Consider the following 27,618-nt stretch of genomic DNA (forward strand, 5'->3'; position numbering starts at 1 on the left):
AAAAAAGAAAACGATTCAGGGTGAAAACCAAGTTATCTCTTCCTGAATCTTTAATTCATTCACTTTTAGGATAACTTTTACCCAAGTGAAAAATTCCCATTTATCTTTTTTTTTTCTATATCAAGGGGGTAAGATTAAACACCACTAATGGCTGCAAGCATCAACAATGAATCCTTATAAGGCCACAAGGATTTTTTTTAATTACATAAAATCAGAAGATAATGGAAACATTCACCTGGTTATTTTTAGAAGCACTAAAGAGACAGTGGGGGTGGAAAAGATGGCAAAAATCTTGGCTGCAATGACCTAGTCTCTAGAATGGGATGACTGAGAATTTGGGAGAGGAGAGGGAAAAAATCTCATGCATTTTAAAGAGGGGAGTAGATTAATACATAGTTATACGTTTTCCATTTTCATGTGTATGTGTGGTAGGTCTGTGTGTATGCACATCTGCGTGTGGGGTCTGAGGTTAGGGTCAGGACACATCCTCAATCACTGTTCTGCCTTATTTTATGAAACAGTGTCTCTCAGTTGGTGAGCAGGGCTCACCAATATGGCGAGTCTCACCAGCCACTCTCCTGGGGATGCCCTGTCTCCACCTTCAGAGGTAGAAATTACAGGTGGGCTGCAACATCCACCCAGCATATATGCTCTGCAGATCCTAACTCTGGTCCTCATGCTTGAGGAGTAAGTGCTTAACCACTAAGTATTCTTTTCAGCCATGACATGTATTTCTATTTAACCATGAGATTCTTCCTTTCTGAGGCTGTTTGCTGGGGTTATTAAACCATTTCCCTCTTGATAATGCAAATCTAGAGACATGTTCAAACTCAGCCATTTTGACATCACTGTGTGAGAAGATCATAGGGACAGACAAACTAAAGGCTACCCCTCAAAGACAGGGGCATGGCGTACAGAGCCTCGGGAATAAAGGAAGAAGGAATAAAGAATCTAGGATGAAGTTCGCCACTATGGATGGGACTGAGACATGGGGAGCAGCGAGCATGCATAAAGTGAAGAGGAAACAAAGCTCCACTTAAGGCCACAGTTGCCTGACACCAGTTCTTCTCTGGGAAATTGCTGACTTACATTACAGACTGTAGTCTCCTTTTCCACCAGGAATTCATTTCTACTTGACAGCCAAGCCCAGGGCTGACCCATATTCAATGAGAACATTCATAGCTTACCATCTGGATGTTGTGATGACTTACAGGTCAGATGAATAGCTAATTTACTGGCTACTAGAATAGGGATCCAAAGGATGACAAGAGACAAAAATAAAGTGAAATCTAATTTTAAGGGCTAGGCTTGTTGGTGTGTGCTCATAGAACTCAGGTGGCTGATGAAGGAACATCATAAATTTGAGGCCAGCTTTGGTTACATAGTATCTCAAAAATAGTAAAGGGTAAATATAAATTCTGGCACAGAAGCCCAAACCCATATCCACAACACTCCAGAAACTAAAAAGTTCAGGTTTACCTTCTTTTTATCACTGACTGTTTAATAAACACAGGTTTTAGAGTCAGAGGATGGGATTGTATGTTAGAAATGGCATGAGCCAGACGGCTAGAGGATAACCAGAATTATGAGGAGGCCAAAGTCATAGGAAATGCAGAATGGCTGAAGGAACTTTCCTGTTCACAGAGATATTAGAAACCCTGGCAAAGATATGAGCACCACTGTCAATCATGTTAAAAGTTGCATGTGCATTATGAGAAGGCATACACATCGAACTTGAGCAGAGGGTATAACAAGGATGCAGCTTCACCTGCTAGGAATGCCACAGAAGAGAATCCATGAGCTGCTTTAAGAACTAGATACCCAAACTCTTGTATTCCTAAGATCTATGAATACAAAGAGACCAAGCAACATAGTGCATGAAATTAGAAGAAAATATTAATATTTGGCTCATTTTGACCTATTATAAAATAATAATTAATTTTATTTGGTTCAAAGTACTATTCTGAGACAAGTACCCACGGCCACAGTGGTAGGTTTCAAAAATAGACTAGTGCAACTCCAGATGAGCTATATAATCTTCTTGATGACTACCCAACAGCAATCCTGAACAAATATTTGAGAAACCCTATCTTCTTTACAAATTTGATGAAGTACTATGGATCAGCTGAACAGGAAGTCTGGCAGTAATGACATTGGTGGTGGTGTGGTGGTGGTGGTGGTAGTTTCCAGAAACACAGTCGAGAAGAAGTCCTGATGATAGTTCTTTAGGGGACAGCTAGACATTTGCCTCTGGGTTTTGTCTTTTTATGATGTTACTGTGTTTAGTTCTCACCATCCAGCCCTTTGTAGGGTAGGAGCTGAATCAGATGCTCATTGTTTGCCTCCAGGCCAACTCTGTTCTGCTGCCATGGTGGCTGGGTTAAACAAAAAGTGCTGCTTCCAATCTTGACCATGAGTCACTGACAGCATCAATATGGCATAATCACAGGGTCAAAGACCTTTACAGCATTCTTCTGATCTATTCTTTCTGATAGGGGGTAGAAGAAATGGCCAGATTTCCTCATGAATGAATGCCAGCAACAGCAAAGGGACAAAAGCTGCCACGCTTTTTCTCTCTGAGGGCTAAAGGATCAGCAAGAATGACTTTTAGAAAAGACTCATCCCACAACAGAGAAAGTCCTTGATCTCCCTGTCACGAACTTCTCTGAAATTGCTTCTCATTCATGACTAACATAAGACTAGAAAGAACAGTTGATGTCCCCAATGAAAGAACTGCATCCAAACAGATCATGGTGTGCCAGATTTAACAGAATCAAAGGGTCGCCCCATGCTAAGTGAAACAGACCAACTGCGCAAGTCCAGGAAGAGGGAAGAAATGACTTAGCAGTGTACACAAAAATAGTAAAATGTTTTCAGTGACTTCAACTTCAGTTTAACACTGTAGTCATTGAAAAAGAAAGCTAAAGTGTTTGGTGCTGACCAAATAGGTGTGGAATCTAGAACAAGGGCGACGGAACTGTCTGTAATGAACTGATCCCAATCATGAACACAGTACTGTATATCATGTGAGCATCCTTCTGCAGAATGGATGGATATACAAAAAGAAAAGGCCACTTTTTTTTCAGGGAACAATGACCTAGATGAAAGAATAAAGACCCTTAGATGGAATGGCCAAAGAAACTGGAGATGTTTTAGTCCTTAGAAAAGAAACTCCTCAAAGACAAAAGCCTTGACTTCAAACACTCAGGGTGTAATTAGATCTGTTCTGTAGGTCTCCAAGGGCTGGAAGCCACACAGGTGCAGAAAGCTATAGCAACTGAGGATAAGAAAGAGCTCTCAAATATTCTGCCCTGCTGGAACAGAATGAAAAGACCAAGGGATCAATGAGTTGCTCATTGCCAAAGGGGTTCAAAGTAAGTCTGAATAAAATTTTACACAAAGGATTCAAAATTTTGCTACAGAGTCTTGATGACCCATTGGGCCCCCTTCATGCAATACAAACTTGATTCTAATGAGATTGTGTGGCAGGCAGTGGGCATGCAGCCCAGAGAAGTCACTGTCCTAAAAGAATAAGACACACCCTGTACTGCTGGAGCCCATGGGGGCACAGGAGGAAAATATGGGAGGGTGAAACTGGGTAAATTGTGATGGTAGCCATACAGCCTGATGTCCTAAATGCTATTGGAACACAAAAGGGGACGACTCATTTCTATCTCTCTCCTCCCTCTAACATCCATGCATGTAAGATTAAGAGTAAAGCCTCATGCCCCTCATCACCCGTGCGACTTTCTTCCCAGCAGCGGTTCTCTAACTTTTCCCATACCAGAGTCACCTGGGAGAACTCTTTCTGTAATGAGACTGGCTCTCCTTTATTAACTCTCCAGGCCATTGTGGTGCTTTGCAAACCTCTGCTCTCCGTAATCCAAAGCGTAATTCAAACCACAGCTCTACCTCAAATTCTGAGATATGAGGCAAGTTAACTTTTCTGTGCCTCTTTCTGAAGTGTCTACCTCTCACCTCTAAAACATGCCCCAGGAACACTGTGACAATCACATGCAAGAACAGAAAAGAATGCACATGGCACAGTTCACAGTCCATAGTAAGGGCTTGAAAACCTACAATTTCCATCACTGTTTAGAAGACTGATCTATTCAGGGCACCTCTCTGACCCCTCCTATATCTTGCCAACATTTTGATTGACTGACGGATTAATTTGAAACAAGCCTTGCTATGTAGTTGAGGCTGGGCTTGAACTGACAATGTTCTTGTTTGCAGCCTCCCAACCACCCAGCCAGGTCCAACAGCATTCTCTCATAAGCTGGTAACGCTAGTGGTCCCCTGCACACTTTGTCTTCATTTGTGTTCACAGTCAGCGAAGCTGCTCCACAAGGGAATGCATTGTCCTGGACTCTGGGCTACATTCCATCTCCCAGACCTCCAGAGGCCTGGCCCAGCAAACTAGCCAGCAGAGCCGATGTCCTTACCAGACCTCCATAGCTGGTCTGAAGCCTGATGAGGTGTTCATGAACAGGCTGTGTGACTTAGCTGGGTAAGGTAGTTCTATAGCCTCATTTCCCCCGAGAATAACTGTTCTATGCTGTTCTCATCAATGCTGTTCTGAGTAGCACAAATCTCTGCATGGGTTTCCCCGTATACCACAGGATGCTTGGAACTCATTGTCCTTCACTACTAAGTGCTTCTGGTGCCTCTCTTCATGGAAGTAACAAGGAACCATCCCCCACACATAGCTGATGAGCTCAGACCAGGGTAGGCTATGGGATATTGCTCTAACTCTCATCTCGCCCTCCAGAAATGATAGATGAAATGTGACTAAAGCCATCATCCAGTGGGTGTGGTGTGCCTTTTCACCCTCCCTCCCTTTCCCCTTCCTTCACTTCCTATTCTTCCTTCCTTCTTTCTTCCCTCCCTTTGACAGAGTCTTGATATATAGTATAGTCTGATCTCAGACTCATTATGTAGCCCAGGCTAGCCTTGATCTCATGATCCTCCTGCCTCAAGCCCCTTACGGCCAGGATTATAGGCATGTACCACCACCGCTGGCATAGATCTAAGACAATAAAGGAGAAGATTTTAAAAGTCTTTGGAGAGAAAGCTTCAAGACTGTGATTTTAAGATAGGGGAAGAGGGAGACAGTCTTGGAAATAGCTCCTTACTCATACATACTCATACCACATATAGTTATGGGAACCAAGAAATTCTTCCCAGGCCTATACTGAGCAACTGGCTGGAAAATAAGTAGTGTTGGCCCAGCCAAGTGCCCCCTTCCAATCCAATTACACAGTAAAGGTAGATTTCTCTGTATATCTCCCACCAAGCTAAGCCTAAGAAGAGCACTAAATAAAAGTTGGTTCAATTACTTACCTTCTGTCTTGGAGTAAACCCCAATTAAAAGTAGACTCTCATAAGTGGGGCAAAACTATGGGCTGAGCCCTGTACATCCTTCATCCACTCAGGAGGCATTTTTGTTATGTGTCTGCAATGTGCTGGCACCCATTGAGGCTAAGAGCACACAATAATAACCAGGAGTAAACTTTGTGGTATGCATGTATGCTTTAGTGGAGTTCCTTTGAAATGTCTCCCAGACCACAGAACCTGAGGTTCATAATGTGTTCCTCCAACTTTAATGCACTTGTCAGTGGTTGCTTAACAAACCTGAGTCAATCTATTCATGGGTAACATACACCTAGAAACAGAATCTACCTTATGCGGGTGTCTAAAAGAATTAAAAACTACATGCAAAACTTAGCATTTTGGTGCCTGGCTCAAAAACACAAGCTCAATAAATGTCATGTTTTTTTTTTTTTCCTTAGTAAGGTAATAAGAGAAAAATCAAGTGGGACTATTATCCAAAAAATGGGAAAGAAGAGATAAAAATGTGTTCCAGGGAGCACAGAAGACATGAACTGTTAGTCTTATTGAGAGGAAGACATTCTTTCAGTTCCCAAGTATCTTGATCAGATTATCTGGTCGTAAGCGCCCACAATGGACAGAGTCCTGAAGCTTCTGGCTCAAATCCTTCACATTAAAGGGAGGAAACCTGTTACCTGAGCAGGCTGGCTGCATTCTGGGCCTAGTGTACACAAATCCTGTATAAAGCAAAAACTGCACAGAGGGAACCTTGGAACTGAATTTAAATCCCAGAGCCGGCCACATCTCTTTCTGACCTTGAGCAAAGGCTGGAGTCTCTTGGAGCCCAGGGTCCTTTATCTGTAAAGTGGGCCTGACACATGAGTCCTTTTGTCCCCTTTTACAGTGATTCTAAGCCACGCTTGAGGGCCACATGCAGGATCTAAAGACACTTTTACACTGGAAAGCATTAAGATCAAGACCCAAAAGAGAAGAGTGGGGCAAGGGGTGAGGGCATGTGGTATGTGTGAAGAGGCTCTGCCTCAGACACAGGAAGTATTCCTCTGGACGTTAAGGGGAGTAAAACAAGGAAAAGACACTGTTCACTTGAATTTTCTTTTTTAACCTTTGTAAATCTTTATCTATGAAACAGAAACTCTTGCTGCGAAGGTCAAATGAGACTTAGCAGAGCTGCTGTTGGACACTGCTTACCATGTCTCTGCATTCTAAAGACTCCATACAGAGCTCCCTCTTTAAAGCAGCCCTATAGCTAATCTTCCTCCTTCTCCCCATTTCACAGACACAGAAAGTAGAACCCACAAAGGTCAAGTAATGTGAACAGGTCCAATTGCTTTTGTGGAGTCAAGAGGTTAGGTCAGTCCCAGCATCTGACTCAGAGTCCATGCTTTATATAACCCGTGGTGGCCCAGCCTTTCCTTAAAGGGTCAGATGGTATTTTAGGCTTTCAGCTACTGAGCTTAGGCTCTCTGAAGCTCACAAACAGCCCCAGAACGTATGAGGGGAGCAAGTACAGCTGTGCTCAGATAAAAACTTCATGAACGTTAAAAGCCAGACTTCACCAAGTTTCTGGGTTGCCAGTTCTTTTGACTGCTTTTAACAGCTTCAAAACGTCAAGCTCCTTCCTCAATATTTATTTGCCAAACCCACTCCAGCCCATGATGTCCCGCCTGCAGTACCTAAGCTGCCGCAAAGGACATACCTGAAAAGTGGTCAACAGAGACTCAGTGGTGGAAGAATGCTCATTGTCTCCCATCCCTAACTCCCTCTATCCTACTCCCCCAATCCTCACTGTCTATGGAGACCAGTGATAAATCCCAATAGATGAAAAGCAGGTGGCTCGTGCAGTGTGCAGCATAAGAGGTGAGGAGTGAGGCTTCAGCAAGGTGATCCACCCTTCCTCAGTACAGACAGCCCAGGTGGTCACAACAGGAGGAGAGACTAGAAATCCAAGGCCAGTGTTTGTCGAGGGGTAATTTGTTGACATTTGGGGCCTTTGACACAATGATGAGTCTTCCTTAATATCTCTAGGTGAATCCCAACCCTCTGCTTTTATACTGAGCTCTCAGAAATGCCAGTACTGTAGGTCCTAATGTCACACATGGGGCATTGGCAGTATTCTCCTTGTGTCCACGTATTAGATGCTGAGTCACACATATTGGATGCTGTCTCCTGACCACAGGTTCACATCAGCATCCCTCAGCTGGACTGACTCCCTGGAGAAAAGGCAATGTTCAGGACAGATAACGGGGTTCCCTGGCTGACTTATATTGAAGTGGAAAGGCAATGAGGAGCAGAGGTCAAGAGTCAGCAGACAATAGAAGCCATAAGCCACAGCATTAGTTCTCTCAGAAACAGCAGACCAAGCCCCTGAGGGGCCCTGCAGACAGGAGCCTCTCCTCCTGCGCTTGCCTGAGCTCTGATGGGCAGAGCAAGAGGCCTATTTCCTCACTGGGCCAGTGAATAACTAGGGCACATCCACAAGGTCACAGTTATTCATTTAAATTCCAGCTCTAATCAGCAGGCAGAGCCTGAGAAATTATCCATTCTGAGGGGAGAGGCTGACAGAGAACACCATAAACAACCCTCAGGGGAGAGTGAAGGAGTGCCAAGAGGGGTGCAGAAAGGAGGGCTCTTTCCACTCCTCTCCCTTCTTTTCACATTCCAAATGCTTCCTCCTCTTAGCAGAAAGGTCTGGAACATTCAGGAGTGGGAAGAAGGTTGAGGGCAGCTCAGGGACAGGACTGCCACCCACAAGCTGTCTAGGGAGACCAGTGATAAATCTCATTGGTAAATAAACTGATAAATCTGATAAATACCTGACAAGGTCCCTTCCAGGAAATGCATGGGCTACATATCTTCGGAGAGGTCCTTTATGCTTTGGAGGCCTCAGTTTCCTTAACTGTAATGTCTGTGCTCCTTGAACAATACACCCCTTAAGTTCTACTGTGTTTCAGGACCCTATAGAGTCAGATCTCCCCTTAGGCTTATAGTCACTCCCTCTGTTTAATAGTCACCAGTTGGGTTCTATGATCTGTGTACTATGCACAGATACACTAGTACAGACCTAAATACTAGCCCATGGGACCACTATGGAAATGTGGGCTTTAGAACAACAAGAGTACAGACTCTGATGGCATGTGAATTCTGAGGTTCTGGTCTAGTCACTGGCAGGAGGTGACCACTGGAGCTCCCTGCAAGGTTCCTCATTTGCAGTACAGACAGTGATGGGCACCTGCAGGAGCTAACACGAAGATGCAGGATTCAGCCATCTTCCAAAGACCTGCACTTGGCACTAGAAATGTGTGCTGTTGCTTTTGTCATTTTGAGTCTCTTCCCCTAGCCTGCGGTGAGAGGCTTTGAACTTACCCCATGTTGCAGTCTATCCTGCTTTTATGACAGAGCTATCCAGAACTCACTCACTGTTCACTCACTCAACAGTTTGCAGCCTGTCTCAGGAACTCTGGGAAAGGTGTTGCCCACAAGTCCTATCTCAAACTACATTGTACAGTAGGGTTATTTCTAACCAATGTGCTCAGCATGTAAAGTTCATCAGTTAATCAATCATCCCTTTTTAGTCCTACAGCAGTCTCTGGGTAAACAGATACATTAGCTCATAAAATCCCCAATATGTCTTCCTGAGGGAGAGGGGAAAAAAAAATCAGAGAATCACTAAAGGCTTCAGGCATGAGAACCACAAGGCTGTTGACTGCAGACTGCCTGGCAAGGAGTTGAGAGAGGATAGAAAGCTAACCACTAACCTCCAGCAGGCCCAACCTGCACAGTCCACTTCCTGCCATATCCATGGTCACAACTGAAAGATCTAAAGCAAAGATTTTCTTCAGGTGTAGAAACCACACCAAAATAAATAAATAAATAGATAGAGAAAGAAAGAAAGAAAGAAAGAAAGAAAGAAAGAAAGAAAGAAAGAAAGAAAGAAAGAAAGAAAGAAACAAAGAAAGAAACAAAGAAAGAAACAAAGAAAGAAACAAAGAAAGAAACAAAGAAAGAAACAAAGAAGGAAGGAAGCTGAAGGAAAGGCAGGATTGGCAACCATCCCTAGATACTTCAAAAGTAAAATGAAGGTCACAAAATTTAGACTTAGGCTAGAATGCCCTCTTGGTCCTGCTATTTAATAACTGGGTGAGTGTAACACATCACTTAACCTCCTTGGACTCCCACTTAATCAGCAATAAAATGGGGCTCAGGCCACATACCTCAGAAGGTTATTAAGAAAATAAAATGAGAAAATGGTCATTAAATGGAAATATGTCAGGGAAGAATGGCATTAACCATTACTATCATCTAAAGAAGGCCGATCACAGACCTGCACCCCTTTGAATAGATCAAAGAAGGTCTGTGGTCCCTTCTATCACTCTCTTCTGCACAGGAATAATATGGTGACCTTGTAAGAATCAGAAAAAGCCTGAACACAGGCTGGGACAGAGAAGTGCAGGTTGAGCTTCAGCTCCACTTGTTCCTCAGCAGGAAGACCTAAACCTTCCCTGGAAACATCTCTGCCATCAGTCAGGAAGAACAGAGCTAAGTGGAACATTGCAAACAAGGCCTGAGGCATTGATCTTACTCCTTCACTTCCTTGGAGTAAATATTCTGCTACCGTAGAGGCTTCTCCTGTTCACTCTCTTCAAAGTAATGATTTCTTCCTTACAATATTCCATTTTCTCCACACCACGCAGCAGTCACCATATGCTAAAATATGCATTGATGCATGTCTGTAATGTGTACGCATGCACGCGCATATATGAATGTGTGCATGTCCATGTACCTGTCCCCATTTAGAATAAAACTACATAAAACTAGGGATTGTCTTCTATTTGGTTTATCGTCTTATCCCCGGTACCTGGTTCATACGTATTTGTTGAACGAAAGCTTGAACAAAAATCAAAAATCCTCTGAAATAGAAAGAATGGATTTAATATGTATGTATGTATGTATGTATGTATATGTTCATGTATGTGCAAGTGAATGCCCAGAGGCATGCACGTGATTTGTGGACCAGAAGACATTTTTGGGTGTCATTCTTCAGGATATGTCTACTTTTTCTTTTCTTTTTTTTTTTTCAAGTAAGATCTCTCACCAGTGTGGAAACAGCCATGAAGTCTAGACTGATGGGCTAGCAAGCCCCAGCGATCTGCCTGTCTTCACTTCCCTGGGGCTAAGGGTACAAAGTATGACCCTGCACTAAGATATATATGGGGTCTAGGGATAGAACTCAGATCCTCATGTTTGCACAGCAAGCACTTTACCCCAGTAAGTTTTGACTCCAAGCGCCTAGTGGTATTTTTGTGGGAAGTGTTGTCTGTGCCGTGTTTCAAATAGAGATGAAAGACGGGCAGAAACATAGCAGAGAAAACATCCTCTGTATTTGGTAAGAATAACTGTATTGTACTCTTACATTGTATAATGCCATTTATAACAATGATCAGAAGGACCCTACCAAAGTATGAGTCATTGTTTTAGATATTCAGAAAGAATAAAGTATATATTGATCTGAAGAAAGGGGTGACAGTAAAGGAAATGTCATATTACCTCTAAGCAAAAACAAACAAGTGAGCAACAATACCATTAGGAGTACTTACAAGCTCTTCAACCATTGGGTGTTTTCAGCGATGAACCTAGCACATACCTTTAAACTATGAATTGGTTTTACAGTTCAGCTACTACTGCATGACTTTTGGCAAAACATTTAACCTGTCAGTCTTTAGATTTTATGTACTTTAAATTGTATAAAACAGTGCTGACCTTATATTTGTGCCCTAAGGATTAAATATAAAAAGGACTAGCCAGACACGATGGCACACATCCCAGCACTTGGGGAGGTGGATCTCTGTGAGTTCGAGGCCAGCCTGGTCTATAAAGCAAGTCCAGGACAGCCAAGGCTACACAGAGAAACCCTGACTTGAGAGAGAGATGAAAAAAAAAAAGGAATAAGATATCTAAGCTGTTCTCCCTTCTTGTCTGTAATTCACTATTCTTTTTAACTCAAAGTTCCAGCTTGCTTAGAATAGATGTCAAACCATTCTAAATCCTCTCCTATTTCATATCTATGAATTATTGGGTCTTCTATTATGGTCCTATATATTCACATACATGTCTATGTCCAAATACACATAAAGCTTAAAAATAGAATTCTGGGTGAGCATTCACTTTCAATAGATGTATGCAATTATCACAAAGATGGGCTTTCTATGTTTCTATTAACAAAATCCAATCAAGCCCTCATTTTTCTTTGAACAGTGAACATGTATTACTTGCATAACTGGATAATAAATATAATATTATCAATGTCATTATAGAAAATAGGAATTTCTTACAAGAAAGAAACCTTCGTTTACCCATATAATTTCTGGGTTGAGTAGGTCATATCACCAGCTTTTAACCACAGGAAGTTATAGCTATAAAACAAGGCAAAAATGTTCATTGCATTGGATAATACACAGCTAAAATCCTTTTAAAAATATATTCCAAGAATGTTAATTTTCCACTTCTTTGATTCACGTAGAATTTATAAGGAAGCAATCACTTAAGCTGGGGAAACACATTCCATTGGTTTGAAAATTGGTTCTTCAAAGCCAGAAGGAAAAAAAAAAACACCTTACTTCAAGGCATTTCTTCTTCTAAACCAAAAATCAGTGGAAAATGCAACATACTAAGATTTTTAATCCCTAGGAAAAGGGGTCACTCAGCATCAAACCATGCACAGTCTAGCAGAAGGCAAATTCCCACGACAGCTGTGCAAACAAAGACTCACCTGGACCTTGACCGACATCTGTGGCAGCAATTTCAAAGCAGAGGAAAAGGAGAGGAGAGAGAACGGAAGACGAGTGTTAGCAGCGCACCCACGCACAATACCATGTGTTCTTGCATGCCTCCGAAGGTCATGCAAGCACCCACATTTCCACCTTCACCCAAAAACCACCCATGCAAGCCAAGGAATCAAGCTCCCTTTTCACTGTGCATGTAGTAAAAAAGGCAAGCCTCCCATCTGTCCGGAAACACATCATCCTGGAATCAGATAGGGCCCCAAAGAGCCAAGCAACCTAGAATCCTAAAAGAATATTGGTTAAAATATTCTGGTTGGTTTCTGCACGCTGACACCCACGCAAATCTTCCTCTTTTCCAGATACCAAACACCGGACACGAAGACAAGCGAGGTTTCCCAGCAGAGAGAAAGAACAAATTAACCACTCCCTTGAGGAAGAAAGAAAAAGAGGCATCAGCATTAAGAGCAAGCTGCAGCATTAGTTAGCTTGTAGGGCGGAAGGACAGAAGATGACAAAACATTTACAGACCCCTCCATGTTCACAGTGACCATTCTTCATCACAGACAGCAGTGTGTGCATGAGACTGTGTGTGAACCAAACATTCACCAGAGAAACTGTAACTCTGCTTCCCTGCACATACAATTTTTTCTTCTGGTTTCTCACCCCATCACTAACCACTGTAATTGAACACAGAGCCCCAAAAAGGTTGACATACGAATTAAGCCAATGAACTTTTAAAAACACACAGAATAGTTCACTCCCGCCATCTTGATCAACAATGGGATGTCTCTTTTCCTCCTCCCACCCTCACATGTGAAAATAGGATTGTGCTAAGAAACCTCAGTAGAGACTACCTTAAGGCATTGTTTAAAAACTCAGATAGTTGGTGGCATTTCCTACAGCTGCAGCAGCCAGGAGGCTATTTAGGAAACCACTGACCATCAAGAAATTCTGGTGGATGCATTTAGAATCATTGAATAGTGGATCTTGGAAAAACCATAGGCTTATCTAGTTTGATATTGTTGTTGTTGTTGACGTGGTAGGTAAAGACAATGATTTTTTTTTCCCAAGGTTACACAGCTAGTTCAGAGAAAGAACCCAGAAAATAGCCCTCCATCTATGAGTCCCATCTATTTCAACATTTCACTCAACTAAAGCACAGATCTTTCAAGACATATAGAATCCAGTTTACTTTGCAGGGTAAAGGGGCACCCTTAAGCCACAGGAAAGACAGGTGAGAATCTTCTACTCACCCTGTGAGTAGATCATGGTTAATCCTCCATGGCTTTAACCTACTGCCAGAACAAGACAGGTAATGTTCTCCATGCCAATAATGAAACATCTGCGATCAGATTTGTACAGCACATCCTTAGGGCTTTTATCCCAGGAAAACCCAGGCTTTTAGCAGATTGAGCTGTGCCCTAGCATCTGGGAGGGACATCATCAGAGCAACAGCTGAGGATTTACTCAGTGTGCACCCTGCAATCCCTGGTAGCTATATATGCTCAAAGACATATCTAGAGAACTCTGAATCATTCCTTAGACATACCCCCTTTCAGGTTTTCTGGTAAGTTAGATTTAGGGGTGGAGTGATGAGAGAGGGGAAGAAAAGAGGTAAAAGAGAAGAGGTGGGTAGGAAAAGGATGCTGCATGAATAACTAAGTGGGGCCGTTAACTGTGACTGATGGATCGCCTAGAATAGTGGTCTCATTAAAACACCCCTTAATTAAACAGGATATCTTCAGTGAGAATGTCAACACTATTGTTCATGTGCTCTTTGAAGGCTCCAAGACCCAGTGAGACAGGATCCCTTGGAACTCCAATGGTCTTTAGATGTTAGTTACCCACTTTGGTACCCTGATTGCAATCCTAAACTTGGAGACAGACAGGTCTGATCTCACATCCCAGCTTGCTCTGAAGCCTTAGGCCAATCATGAACTTGTCTCTAATTCTTCCTCAGCAATGAGAATGGGAACAGACTCCCCTCCATGGGGGTGTTAGGAGACTTAAATGCTTGCAAAGCACTTAGTACCAGGTAAACACTGTATAAATGGCAACAGCTCTGATTGTTATCATTCTGAATCACCACAGATGGAATTACCAACATTTATTGACCAGCTGGTTCACTGGAGACTTTGAGTGACCACAGGAACTAAGCCTGTGACTCGGGTTCAATGCTTCTACTTATGAACTGGGATGAATGCTCCAACACCCCCCCCTTCTCTCACCCCACTCATCAGTGCAAAGTAAGGTGGGAAGGGTTTGGAGTCTGGTGTGAGTAGGACCAGGGGTTAAAACAAGTCCCATGATTATTTCCTCTATTTTCTCTCTTGGACTTTAACTCAGTGCAGTTGTAGTCACACAAAAACATAGTAAGTCTTTTCATCACAGAGGGCCAACGAAAACACCTTAAAAAAGTCCTTTGCACTAGAAAGGGGTGGGGGAGAAATAGCTGAGCCCGGTTCCTGGCTGCGGCAGTGACTGCAGGCAGTTCTGATCATTGTTCCAGCTGTAGGAATGTAGACACCTTACCCTTGGTGCAAGAAGCGGTGAGTTATTCGAATGTCTGGACTCAGTTCAGAGCCTTTCCTGCCCCAAAAGAAGTGGCAAAGGCAGGAGGTAAAGAGAAGAGGTATCCTTGGGGTGGGAGGACATCTAAAAGGAGAGAATGAGAAACTTCTCTGCTCCGGTGTTGTCTCTTCTGTAACAACCCCTGCTCTCTTCTAGGGAACCTCTTGTCCCACCTTTAATACATGTGGTTGGTAAAGATAAGCCCTGTTCTAAGAGGAGCCCTGTGACTCTGCCCCGACTGTGGGAATATTCTTCCTTCTGGACCCGTAATTCTCCCATTAACAGACATGTGACCCAGGTCCAATGAGAGTCTTCCAAGGGAATTGTATTGGAATTATTAAAAATAATACTAGCGCCCATCTTTAACACCATATGAGACTACTTCCATACCTGATGATGAAAGCAACATAGGAGAAAACAAGGCTTCTTTGTTGGAGAGGGGAAGGCTAACTGACCTAGAATAAAACCCCAGCTCTGCCTCTTATCCACAGGCAGTTGCTGCAGCATCTCTAAGCCTCGCTCTCCTCTTCTATAAACAGAGATCCTCAAGGTATCTAACTTAGTAAGCTGTATCCATGGAAATTCTGTATTCATATGCAATACATATTAATGGAGTGCCAATTATAGGCCAGGCCATGCTTTCAACATGGAAGACACAAGCAATGAATGAATGAAACAGGCAATATTCTTGAGTTTAAATGGGAGATCTAAACAATGCAAATACACATAATGTAGCATGACATGGTGACTAGTGTCATGGAGGAAAAAGAAATCAGTAAGGCAGCAGGAGTCTCCATGTCAGAAAAGATTATTAAAGAAGCAGGTGAGAAGAAGTAATGGACTGGTACCTAGAAACGGTGAGTGCACCTGACGAAGACTGTTCAGGCAAGAAAATGGCACCTGTCAAGGCTGCAGGCAGGACCCACTCTGCTGGCTATTTCTACTGATAGGACCAGAGGTCTGAGGGCTGGTTCCCTTAACCTGCCACTTCCCTCCAAGCTCTGTCACTCACGTGCAGTCTTCAGCAGGGCACAGATGCTCAAAAGGTTCGCAAGGGTAAACAAACCCTGATGGCAATGATTCCTGACCTAATCTAAAACCAGCTCCCTCAAGACTTCTCTACTACAACCAAGGCATGCAAGCGAGGAAAAGAAAGGATTTGAACCAACCACCACCCTTTGCCCACTTTCTTCGGTTTCACAACCAGGTGAGAAGAAATCTGGGCATATCTGCCTGCACTCATGGATGCTGACAATACACTCAACAATGACTTCAGCCACAAGTTCAAAGAAGAAATTTATTGAGTGGGGGTGTTTCTAACTGCAGAAGAAAAAAATAAAGGACCCTCCATCTAGCACAGTTACCCTTGGAAAGGTGACCTTGTCTGGGGAAGTTCCCTACCACCCACCCTTCATTTGGACTAGATCAAGTCAAGAGTCCAAAATTCCCCTACTTTCTTCCCAATCCCCTCACATCCCTAGTGGAGGTTTCGGAAACATGGAGTAGGATGCACAGCCAGACTCCTGAAGGACAGCCCCAGCCAAACCTCAGGGGACAGCACCTGGTGAACTCTGCCTTCAGTCTGACCTATTTTCTAGAAGAGAAAATAGAATACAGTGGCACTCTGAAAAACTACAGGCCCAGAACTGTGAGAAAATAAAACACCAAAGGGTGGCTGAAAAAGTGCTGGCACTGGTGAGCATACTGTTTCATCTGGTGGTCAATGGCCCTTGCTTCTACAATTTGCCCTGCTTTTTGTTCATTTAAAATTTGATATAAGGAGCCCAGCAGTGATGGTTACACCTTTAATCCCAATATTGGGAGTCAGAGGCTGACGGATCTTCATGAGTTTCAACCTGGTCTACAGAGTGAGTTCTAGGACAGTCAAGGCTACACAAAGAAACTCTGTCTTAATAATAATAATAATAATTGGTACAAGGCTAGGGAGATGGCGGCTGAGCAGATAAAGTACTTATAACACAAGGTGAGGGGCCAAGTTCAAATCCCAAGAACCAATGTAAAAAGCCAAGCAAGGGGCAGAACATCTTAGCAACTCCTGCGCTCCTAAGGTGAGATGGAAGTCAGAGACAGGAGAAACCCTGGAAGCTTGCAGGCCAGCAGCCTGGCGTATGCTGCATGAAAGGACAAGGAAATCGTTCCCCAAAAAGGGTGGAAAGTAAGCACCAACTCGGAAGTTGTCCTCTGACCTACACACACATGCTTACATATATATACACTTATAACCACACACATCATACACACACCTACACACTGTCTCATCGGGTTGTCAAGAAAAAAGAATGGATGCACACGATTTACGTATGTGTCTCATTGGGTCAGTCCTGGTGTCCAAGGCTGCTGTTCCATACATGAACTCTACGTACTGGCACAGGGAGTGCTGGGGATATTAGCCTCAGAAATAGTAACAGCAACTTCTTTCCCTGCTGTGTGGCCTCAGAAAGGATTTCTGGTAATATATATGAAATGCTTATCTTCTCCTACACGAAGGAAATTATATTACCAGTTAATATTGACTGGGGTTTCTATGTGCTGTGTAGTGTACAGCAGCTATGCTAAGAAGTGGGAACTGTTGTCACACCCAGTTTACAGCCAAAGGAAGGATGGAAAGAGGGCTTTGGGAAGTAAGCCATGGGCCCTAAGTTAAACAGTCTAAAGAGCCACATCCTAGGGCCTGACAATCCGGCCATTGATCCCTCTCTCTAAGCCATTTACCATTGGACAGCCTCACCTCCAAAGGAAGATGACTATACAAAGAAAATGAAATAGAAGCAACACTAAACATAATAAAGTTTACATGTACATGGCATTTTCAGTGTGTTGGGCACTGTGCCATGGAGTTTAGATGTAGCATTTAACGCTTGCCACAAGCCTAACAGGAAGTAGCACTATTCGTTCCATTTTACAGGTAAGGAAACTGAGACCTAAACAGGATGTGCTAATGTTATTAAAACCTCTCAGACTCGGAATATATCAGTTAAGGCTCAGGCTTTGCAAATAAATAACTCAAAGTAACACACAGCAATTGACCTAGGAAGATACAAATGACAGGTGAAATCACTGGTTATCTCACAGACATAACAAATAGGTATTGTCCATGGCGGGAGAAAGCAGTTAGACTCAGCCTGACCTGAACAACCCTGACCCTGACACCCCACCTCCGTTACTCCTGAAGCCATGATCCACTGGCCCTGGCCTCATTGAATACACAGAATCCCCTGCTTAATTACCAAAATCCACATGGGCCTCATCCCAACAGCCATTCTCCAAAACAGACTATTATATGTTCTCTATTGTGGCCAAGAGACTGATGGGATAGTTTCATATGGAAAGTGCTTGTGTGCTATAGGAGCCTGAGTACTAGAGCTGGACCCCCAGAATCCAGGCAAAAAGCCATGCATGGTAACAGATTTCTGGGGCTTGCTGGCCAGCCAGTCTAGACTACCTAGCAAGCCTCAGGTCCCAGCGGGAGACCCTGACTTCCACAAAACAAAGTTGACAACACTTAAGGATCAACATCCATTGTTGACTCTGGCCTCCACACACATGAATGTGTACAATCTCTCTCTCTCTCTCTCTCTCTCTCTCTCTCTCTCTCTCTCTCTCTCACACACACACACACACATTTTTTTTAAGTTGCCAAGGAGAAGCTGTGTGCCCCTACAAATATACAGCCAAGCCTTCATAGTGCTGGAGGTAGAGAAAAGAGAGGCCAGTTGCTGGCTTCCATGCATGTTCTTGCACAGGCTCTTATCGATCAGAGCAGACATCTCAGGAAGAAAATCAAGGCATAGATTGCACCTCCCCAGTGGCCTATCTCATCCCCTAGTCTTAAGAAAGAACAAGCCTAAGGCTGTCATGTCTACATGGAAATATCTCTTTTAGCTAAGTCCTAATGTGATCTTCTAGCACCAAGGAAGTTCAAGAAGGCTGAGCTTTGTCTGGGTTCCCCAAACACAGAAGAGTGGATTTGCAGTTAACTTCATCCCTGACATGAGAACCCATTTATCTATTATTGAGCCCCCAGATCTGCTGTTACATTATTTTGTTCTTTAATGAGAGTAACACAGCTTTGTCTTAAGAGTAGTGGCTGATGGGTGTCAGGCACCCTGAGAGGCAACAAAGTCTGGGGAGCAGAGAAAAAAAAAAATAAACAAGAAGGGTCCCAAAAGTCATCTTTCTGGTCCAGGCCACTGCCATACCCAAACACCTTTAGGAACCTTTATGCACTTGTAGAGCTCTGGTTTAAGGAATGAGAATTTGGCTGAGAAAGACAGTGACAGTCACCTGCACAACCTCCAGTTGGTGTCTTGGAGATTCTGAGTGTAACTATAGAGGTAAGATAATCTATTTGAATCCTAACTTTGCTACTTATTAAAAATAGTTTTGGCAAATTTCTTAGTTCCAACTTCCTTTTCTGCTATATGGGAATAGTCATAGCATAGCCAGGTTCACTGGAATCATCTTTGCATTTCTCGGTCTCACAGCAAAAATCCACAGGCTCACCGGAAACTGGATTTAAGATACACTAACCAAAATCTTCATTGGTGGTATGTAATAAAACGTAAGAACCAGTTTCATGCACCTTAAGAAACATGTAAGAACACAAAAGATACAGAGCATTCAAAAGACCTGAGCTTTGCTTGTTCAAGTAGAGAGTTGTGAATTGCTCTGTGGCCGAGCGTCACCTGCAACTGTGAAGGAAGTTGTCACATCATATACCGGATGGGCCTCACATCACACATGGGCCCTGAAGTTGCTGGCTTGGGTTTGAGGCAAGCATGTTTCAGGAGCCCCAGTTGAAGCGTGATTGCTGGGCTTGGTTCAGCTAACAACACCTAGTGCTTCTCCTGAACAAAATCATGAATAATCAGAAGAAAATTACCATGCTCAGAGCATTCCCTAATATATCAATTGCATTGGAACAAATTTGCATTTTCAAAACAAGCATTTTACCAGAACTGACTGTCTCTAATTTATATGATTCTTGTGAGACGGAAGTGAGATGATGCATATAAAGGGTTTAGCACAAAGTCAGGCACATAGCAAACATCCGGGAAACACCGACTCAAATTACCAACATCTCTGCTGGCTTATTGACACATACCTGGTACACTGAAAGTGATACATTGAGTTTCTATTGACCTGGTTAAGCCTTCACGCAAAAGGCATCTCTAGCAGCATAACACTTCCAGACCTTAAGCCATGAGGTGTACAGCTATAGCTGTCTCCTACCCAATAGGACAGGGCCTTTGGGAAAGTCCTTACAGCCTGTGGACACTGCCAAGGGACAGGCTTCACATGCCAATTTTCTAAGAAATAGGAATCGTCCACCACAAATTCCAGTATGATCCACCGGAGAGAGGACCCTTAAGGAACAGCAAGAAATCAAGGAAGGCACTGACCCAAATGAGAAGATGCCCATTATCTTGTAGGAGTGAGGAAAATAAAAACATGTATCATAGGAAAGAAATCCATCAAGCCCAATGGTGGAAAACTCCCTATACATTGGCTTAAGTGTCTGTCTCCTGCAACACGCAGAGAGTAGGGGGCAGCTTCTGGATTCAAGTAGACTTGGATGAAAACCCTGACTCTTCCACACACGTTCCCTCGGGCATATTAACTGACCTCTCTGAACCCTAACTTCCCCATGTGTAAGTGGCAACAGTTCCCTTACCTAGAAGGACTGGTACAAGGGTCATAAGGAGCTAATGTGTGCGAAGCACTGAGCAAGGTTCCTCGCACACAGGAAGCACTGGTCCACACTGGTAATTGTAATTACTGTATTACTTCAGCCCAGTGATTCCTTTGAGGAAATGGGGGGGGGGGGTGGAATCCGCCTTCTTTCTAAGAATCTCTAGTTCTCTGTGAAGAGTCTACGCTCTTGGAGTTCACGCCAGTTGGAAGACTGTTTTAGAAGAAACACGTGGGGTCCCAGAGTTTCTACAGAGTTTGTGACCTAGTATCCAGAAGAACTGAGGAACAGAAGTGTGTTACGCTGGAGCTCTACAGCAGTGGGGTGGAAGGCAGGAAGGCTCTGGACTTGAAGCCAAAGCCTCTGGTGGTTTCTTTTCCTGATTTTCAAAAGTTGTGGTAAAATACAAGTTACATGAAACCTAACAGCCTGTTTTTGTCTCAGCGCTGGGGATTGAGCCCAGGAACCACGGCTAAGACGTTCTACTCAGCCACATTGTCAGGCTCCGTTTTTAGATAATGATTTAGGTGCATTACGTCATTCATAATGACATATAAATCCCACCACCATCCATCTCTAGCATCTTCTTACAAAACTGAAAGTCCATACCCTCGAGGTGCTCATTCCTCATTTCTTTCTCCCCAGGAGCCACCGCTCTTCTTCCTGTCTCCACAAAGTTAACTACTCTGAGTACTTCACACAACTAGTCTCATCTGTCCTTCTGTGGCTGGTTTGTTTCACTTAGCATAATGTTGTGTTGTGACGTGTGTCAGAATTCCCTCATTTGTAAAGGACAAAATTCTCATTGTTTGTGGAAATCACACTTCCCTTGTTTAAACCTGGCTTGGAGACCTGTTTCTCCAGCCTCATATCAGCTATGTGACCTTGGGCTACAAAGTCCCTCTCAGCTTCATTTTCCTTATGGCTATCCATAATTAATGAAACTAGGAACACTATTACATGACCAGTTGCTGTGAGGTGTGGATGAAACTGTACATGTGGGATATACTTCATAAGCATCAAAGTAGTATGTGATTCATGTATTCAGTCCAGAAATACCAATCAAGTATCAGTTCTTCATTTGCCACTATGCTACATGATTCATTATGCTCCCTAAACACAGTGGGGTCATTAAATAAAAGTTGAAAATGCACACCCCCAGAAGACAAATTTCAGGGATCCTCATCCTACAGAAGGCCTCTCGTATTGCACAGTCACCACCCGAGGCAGAACTGCATGTCTTCGATAGACCTCACTGGCTCTTATCCGTGTAGCTATCGTTATTCCCACCTCACTCCAAGGAAACCAGGGCTAAGAAGTTAACTTCCTTAGATTTAAACTCGATTTTTCTGAAGTTAAAACGCCTTTCCCTCCAGCATATCATCCTAATTGTTAGCCCAACCATCCAAACTCAACTGACTTTCAGAACAAGGAGACAAACTTCAGAAAGCTAACGTGGATTTTTCCATGATCAATGGAAATAACTGACGAAAATAACTGATGGTCATTAAACATTCCAAAGCACAGTATATATTGTAATATTCATGATATCTGCCACCGGGTGTGATCATGGGATCCATATTTCAGAGAAAGAAGGCAAGATGGGGCAACAAATCCAAAAATGAATTTTATAAAAATATAGCACCAAGCAAGAAGTCGATAGACATTTCTTGCAGATAGAAAAAAGGGGTAGGGGGCCTAGAGTCTAATAAATTTAGAAGGCACTGAATTTTTAAAATGTAATCAAGCATCTAAAACTTCAAAGAACTTTGCCTATAAGAACATGCACTGTTACACTGCGACATCCAAAAAAGATAAAGTCGTACTGGCCATGTGTGATGTGTAGTTTTGGAATAGTAGACATCTGCTCGAATAAAATACCTACTTTTCGCAGAGTGAGTTTGAGAAAGGCTGGCTTTGAGATTTTCAAAACATCTGTAAGGCTTAAACTTCACCAGAATCCTTCATCCTTTCTTTGGTCTCAGGGTAAACTTTTTACCTGAGACAATCTGAGATAGCAAATATTCACCAACCACTTCCTGCATGTCACACACCGACTTGAGTACCAGAGACTCAAAAAGACTACACTGCATGCAGTTAGCAATAAATTTAACAAACCAAGATGGAGCTTAATCCCCTTAGTGTGGCTGTTCAAGGCCATCTATTACTGTACTTAAAGCTAATGGGGACATAGGGTTGACAAAGAATGCTTCAAACTCCTCTGTAGAAACTCTTCTATGTGGTCCTTAGAGCAAAGGCAGCATCACAGTTAAAAAGAGAGGAGCCTTTTTTTAAAAGTTTATTCACTTTACATCCCGATCGTAGCCCCCTTCCTCATCTCCTCCTGATCCCACTATACCTTCCTCTTCCTCCTATCTCCCTTCTCTAGTCCTCAGAAAGTGGGGACCTTTCTCCCTTATCAACTGGTCACAGACTATCAAGTCTCTTCAAGACTGCCTGCATGTTCTTCCTCTGTAAGGCTTGGCAATGCCTCCATGCCTGGGGGAAGTGATCAAGGAGCAGGCAACAGAGTCCATGCCAGAGACACTGCACAACTATGTTCATAACAGCTTTATTCATAATATCCAGAAACCAGAAACAACCCAGATATCCCTCAACCTAAGGATGGATAAAGAAACTTCAGTACATCTACACAATAGAATCCTATTAAAAACAAGGACATCGTGAAATTTGCAGGCAAATGGATAGATCTGGAAAAGACCATCCTGAGTGAGGTAACCCAAACCCAGAAAGACACGCATGATATATACTCACTCATAAGTGGATATTAACCATGCAATACAGGATAACCATAACACTATCCACAGACCAAAAGAAGCTAAGTAACAAGGAGGACCCTAGGAATGGTGCTTAATCCTCTTTCAGAAAGGCAAATAGAATAGACAGCAGAAGCGGTTGAAGAGAGAAAACAGGATGGGAACCTGCCATAGATGTCCTCTGAAAGAAAGGGACATTTTAAAGAACCTGTCACTATGACTGACCACCAGACAACCACAGACAACCCTGAGGATCAGATTCCCTGGGGCCATGTAGTGTAATGAAATGTGTGAGCTCAGAGGCCAATGTATCTGCATTATATGACCTTCAGGAGGCCACCCAACTTCCATAAGCTGATCACAGTACCCATTTCAGAGTTTCCCAGTGTGTTAAAAGAGGCTCGCACATATAAAATGCCTAACCACCTGGCTGGCTCAATAGGCATCTCTTCCCTTTTATTTGATTAATAAGTCCCTGGAATAGAATTTTAAAGAAGAGTATGAAAGTACACATGTTCTTGAGACAAACGGAGTATGAGGATTGAGTATGAGCAGTGTCTACCATTTGCTTAATAAGGAAATGGCCACATACTGTCCCAAGTTAGCATTCAACCAATTGCTGTCCGCAGAGGCCTTGTAGGGAGCAAATGAGTTTCGAAGAAGCCAAAAAGCAAGCAGGAAGTCCTCCTAGGAGGCTCTGTGCTGTTAACTCTTCTGCTTTTCCTTATTAACCTCCCCAAACACGTTTTTGTTTTTTCTTATTTTTCATAAAATGAGCAAGGCTGCCTCCTCCCTCCCTCAGCCCCTTTGCAAAGCAAAAGGTTGCTATGATGCTATGGACCTAGCAGACAGACCTACATATCTGAAACTCTAGCAGCAAGCCTACTACTTAGACCCTATCCCATTACAAAGGGCTCAGTGGGATTCCTACAGACCCTCCCCTAGAGAGGTCAGAGGGCACAGCAGATGTCATACTTCCAAGAAGAAAAGGAAAATTCCCTAAAAAGAATATCACATGGATCGCACGCTTTTTAAAGTTATTATCATTATTATTAATTACTTTTTTATCTTGCAACAGCTGTGGCACTATAATTAAAAGTGGTTTAAAAACAATACTACCAAGTGGGCTTTGTTTCAGAGTGAATAAAAGAAAAACAGAATTTGCAAGGTGGAAGAGTCTTGGGACGTCTTAAATACATCCTCTTTGTTCCTTGGCTTTTTTCTGTTTTTGAGGCAAGAGCTTACTCTGAAGCCCAGCCGAGGCTCAAATTTTCTGCAGTCCTCCTGCTTCAACCTCCTGAAGGCTGGGATTACAGGTGTGAGCCACCCTGCCAGAATTCGTCCTTTTTGTTTCCAAGTTCATCTCACTGACACACATTCCTTGCCTATTATCCATGCCCCAGTGACAGCAGGCAATGAGCAAGGACAACAGCAGGTGAACAAAGGACATGCAAGAGTTGTGCTCTTGAGGTTTAGTGTCTAACTGCAGAAAGCACCCACAACAGCTAAACAAACAGGTAACATACAGTAACTATGATTATTTCCATAGCAAGGTAGAGGATGCTGTAAGGCCAAGAAGAGAGAACACAGACCAAAAAGAGTGACTATACTTCCACATATCTGAGCTAGTATTCAGGTCATCTGAATCCCAGCTAACTGGCTTTTCCCATTGTTCCACAGCCAGGCTCCAGGGTGATTACCTAGGCTCTGGAGATGTCTATGGTAAGAATAACCAGGAAAGAAAAGCTAGTGGCCTAATCTCTGAACTTTTAGAGAAAACACAGGACAGACTAGGGAAACTGCCTGTGTTTCTGGACACCCACTCATGCATTTTAGCAGTGGACAATGTTTTTAACTGTCCCAACTCAGGTTCCTAAAAGCTACAGCTTGGACAGTTAGTATACCGAGGAAGACAAGACAGCCTCCCTCACCCTAGAAAGGGTGGAGGATGTGGGCCTTCCCCACAGGCTGAGCTCTAATCCATCTGCTGTCCGATGCTTTGGAATTAATCAAACAAATCCCTTGATAAATCTGAGGCCACTGTTAGACAACACTAATATCCCCTTCAGAGTAATCCAGACAAATACGTTCAGAGAGGGGAGAGTCCCGAGTGCCTGGGAAACAGCAGACCTTTCTCGTGTTACAGGCCTCCTCTTAGAACACTTGCATTGGCGCTGCCCTGACCCACACACAGATGTCAGTTCCCAACAGCACCACAGGCTGCTGACCTGATGGCTGCAGGCCAGGAGGCAGAAAGGATGGGAAGACAAGGCCTGGACTTTCTCCCCTCCCGGACTCCGCCACTGACCTCATTTTCCACCAGAGGATTTTTTCCTTTTTTGGTTTCACTTGTTTGTAAATCATGTCACCCCAGTGCACACGGGGCTTAAGGCAGGTCTAGCCAGGAAGTAGAGAGAAGCCAAACGGCTCGGAACTATGGCACTACCTCCTAATTCTGAGAATTTGGTTTGGTAGGAACTGTGTTAGCTTCAAAGAGAAGTTGAAAGTGAGGGGCAGAAGTTAGGCATACACTCAAGATTACCCCCACTTGGCAACACAAGGGACTTGACATTCTGAAGCAGCCTTGAAGCACATGGCCCTCATTTTATATATGACCTTCAGTGGGTTTCTTAGTCCTCCGAGTCACCTGTCTCAATAAACAATGCACAATTTTTTGATCCTTCAAGTATGATGATAACCTATCAGGAGAAGAGTACACACACATACACACACACACACACACACACACCTGTCAGGAAGAAAAAAAAAGAAAAACACAAAATAGAACTTTCAACTAAAAAATTGGAGGAAGAATAAAACATTCTTGATAAAATATAGGCCTGAAAATTTGACCTCAGAAAACTGAACATGGTAGAAGTAATGGTCAGGAGAGAACATTTCAGTGGTGGGTGCTATCTACATAAAATCTGAGTGGCACACACACAAATAACAATAACTGATCAATAAATTAAAAAGACCATGATAGAAATCATATGAACGAAAACTGATCTCGCTAAAAATAATTCAGTAAAATAAAAATGAATTGGAGTAATAAGAAATCGTTTATCTAAGCTTGGTAAAAACAGATTTAGAATTCAGAAAAGATCATCCTGAGTGAAATATCCCAGAAGGAGAAAGACAAACATGGTATATACTCACTTATATAGACCTATAAAATATGATAAACATAATGAAATCTATACACCTAAAAAAGATAATCAAGAGAGCGGACATGGGGTAAGATGATCAATCCTCGTTTAGAAAGACAGATGAGATGCTCATTGAACATATGACAGGAGTCTACTGAGCGCATTTGAAAGACTCTAACTAGCAGTGTTTTCAAAGCAAAGACTCATGACCAAACCTTTGGCAGAGTACAGGGAATCATAAGAAAGAAGGGGAGTTAGTCTGATGAGGAAAGAATAGGAGCTCCACAAGGACCAAATATATCTGGGCACAGGGTCTTTTCTGAGACTGACATGCAACCAAGGACCATGTATGAATGTAACCTAGAACCTCTGCTCAGATGTAGCCTGTGGTAGCTCAGTAACCAATTGGTTTCCCATAGTGAGGGGAACAAGGACTATTTCTAACAGGAACTCAATGACTGGCTCTTTGGCCTCCCCACCCCCCAAGGGAGGAGCAGTCCTGTTAGGCCACAGAGGAGAGCTTTGCAGCCAGTTCTGAAGATACCTGATAAAACAGGATCAGATGAATGGGGAGGAGGTCCCCCCTATCAGTGGACTTGGCAAGGGGCACGGTGGAGATGAGGGAGGGAGGGAGGGACTGGGAGGGAATGAGGAATAGGGATACAGAGTTAATAAAATGTAACTGATAAGAAAAAAAATAAAATTCAGAAAAACAAAAACAAAAATAAAAAAAATAAAAACGAAGCTGCTATAAAAAAAAAAACAGATTTAAAAAGTACAGGAGATTTTGTTTCCGAAAAAAAAAAAAATGGCCCCTTGATAAACATATTCCAGGTTCCGTCTAATTCTGACTATGCCAGCGTAAAGGCAAAGAAATCTCAGGATTAAACTATGCAATCAAAGCATCTTGACAAATGCTGAATACAAATAAATTATATGATTTCAGAGGTCACGTCTAGCTGCAGGTTTTTGTCTTCTGATAAAAGGTCAGAATAAAGGGAGAATAAAATTATACAAATACATTCTTCCTGTTAAGAACGTACACGGAAAGCAGACACCATCTGCGACAATGCTTCTTGGCTAATAGCTTTTATTTACCTGTAGCACTCTTAGAGCATTGTAAAGCAATTCCAGAAACTAGTAGAGGCTAATTAGTTCTGATTTTACCCAAAAAGACAAAAACAAAAACAAACAAACAACAAAAACCCTGAGACTTACGGCATTCCATATTCTTATTTTAAAAAGGCATTTTACTGCCCACAAAGAAAACGGCACAG

General features: G+C 42.9%; 1 protein-coding gene across 1 annotated transcript in view; it reads right to left on the reverse strand.

The window, feature by feature from the left end:
* The window catches only part of Nrxn3 (neurexin 3), a 1,537,891-nt gene that overhangs the window by 1,426,937 nt on the left and 83,336 nt on the right, over nt 1–27,618 (reverse strand). The window contains exon 3 of the mRNA XM_055593211.1: nt 12,119–12,136. Within this exon, the coding sequence (XP_055449186.1) occupies nt 12,119–12,136 (18 nt within the window). The remainder of the gene's footprint in view (nt 1–12,118; nt 12,137–27,618) is intronic.

Source organism: Psammomys obesus, unplaced genomic scaffold, assembly GCF_907164565.1.
Source record: "Psammomys obesus unplaced genomic scaffold, mPsaObe1.curated_primary_1811, whole genome shotgun sequence".
NCBI classification, from domain to species: domain Eukaryota; kingdom Metazoa; phylum Chordata; class Mammalia; order Rodentia; family Muridae; genus Psammomys; species Psammomys obesus.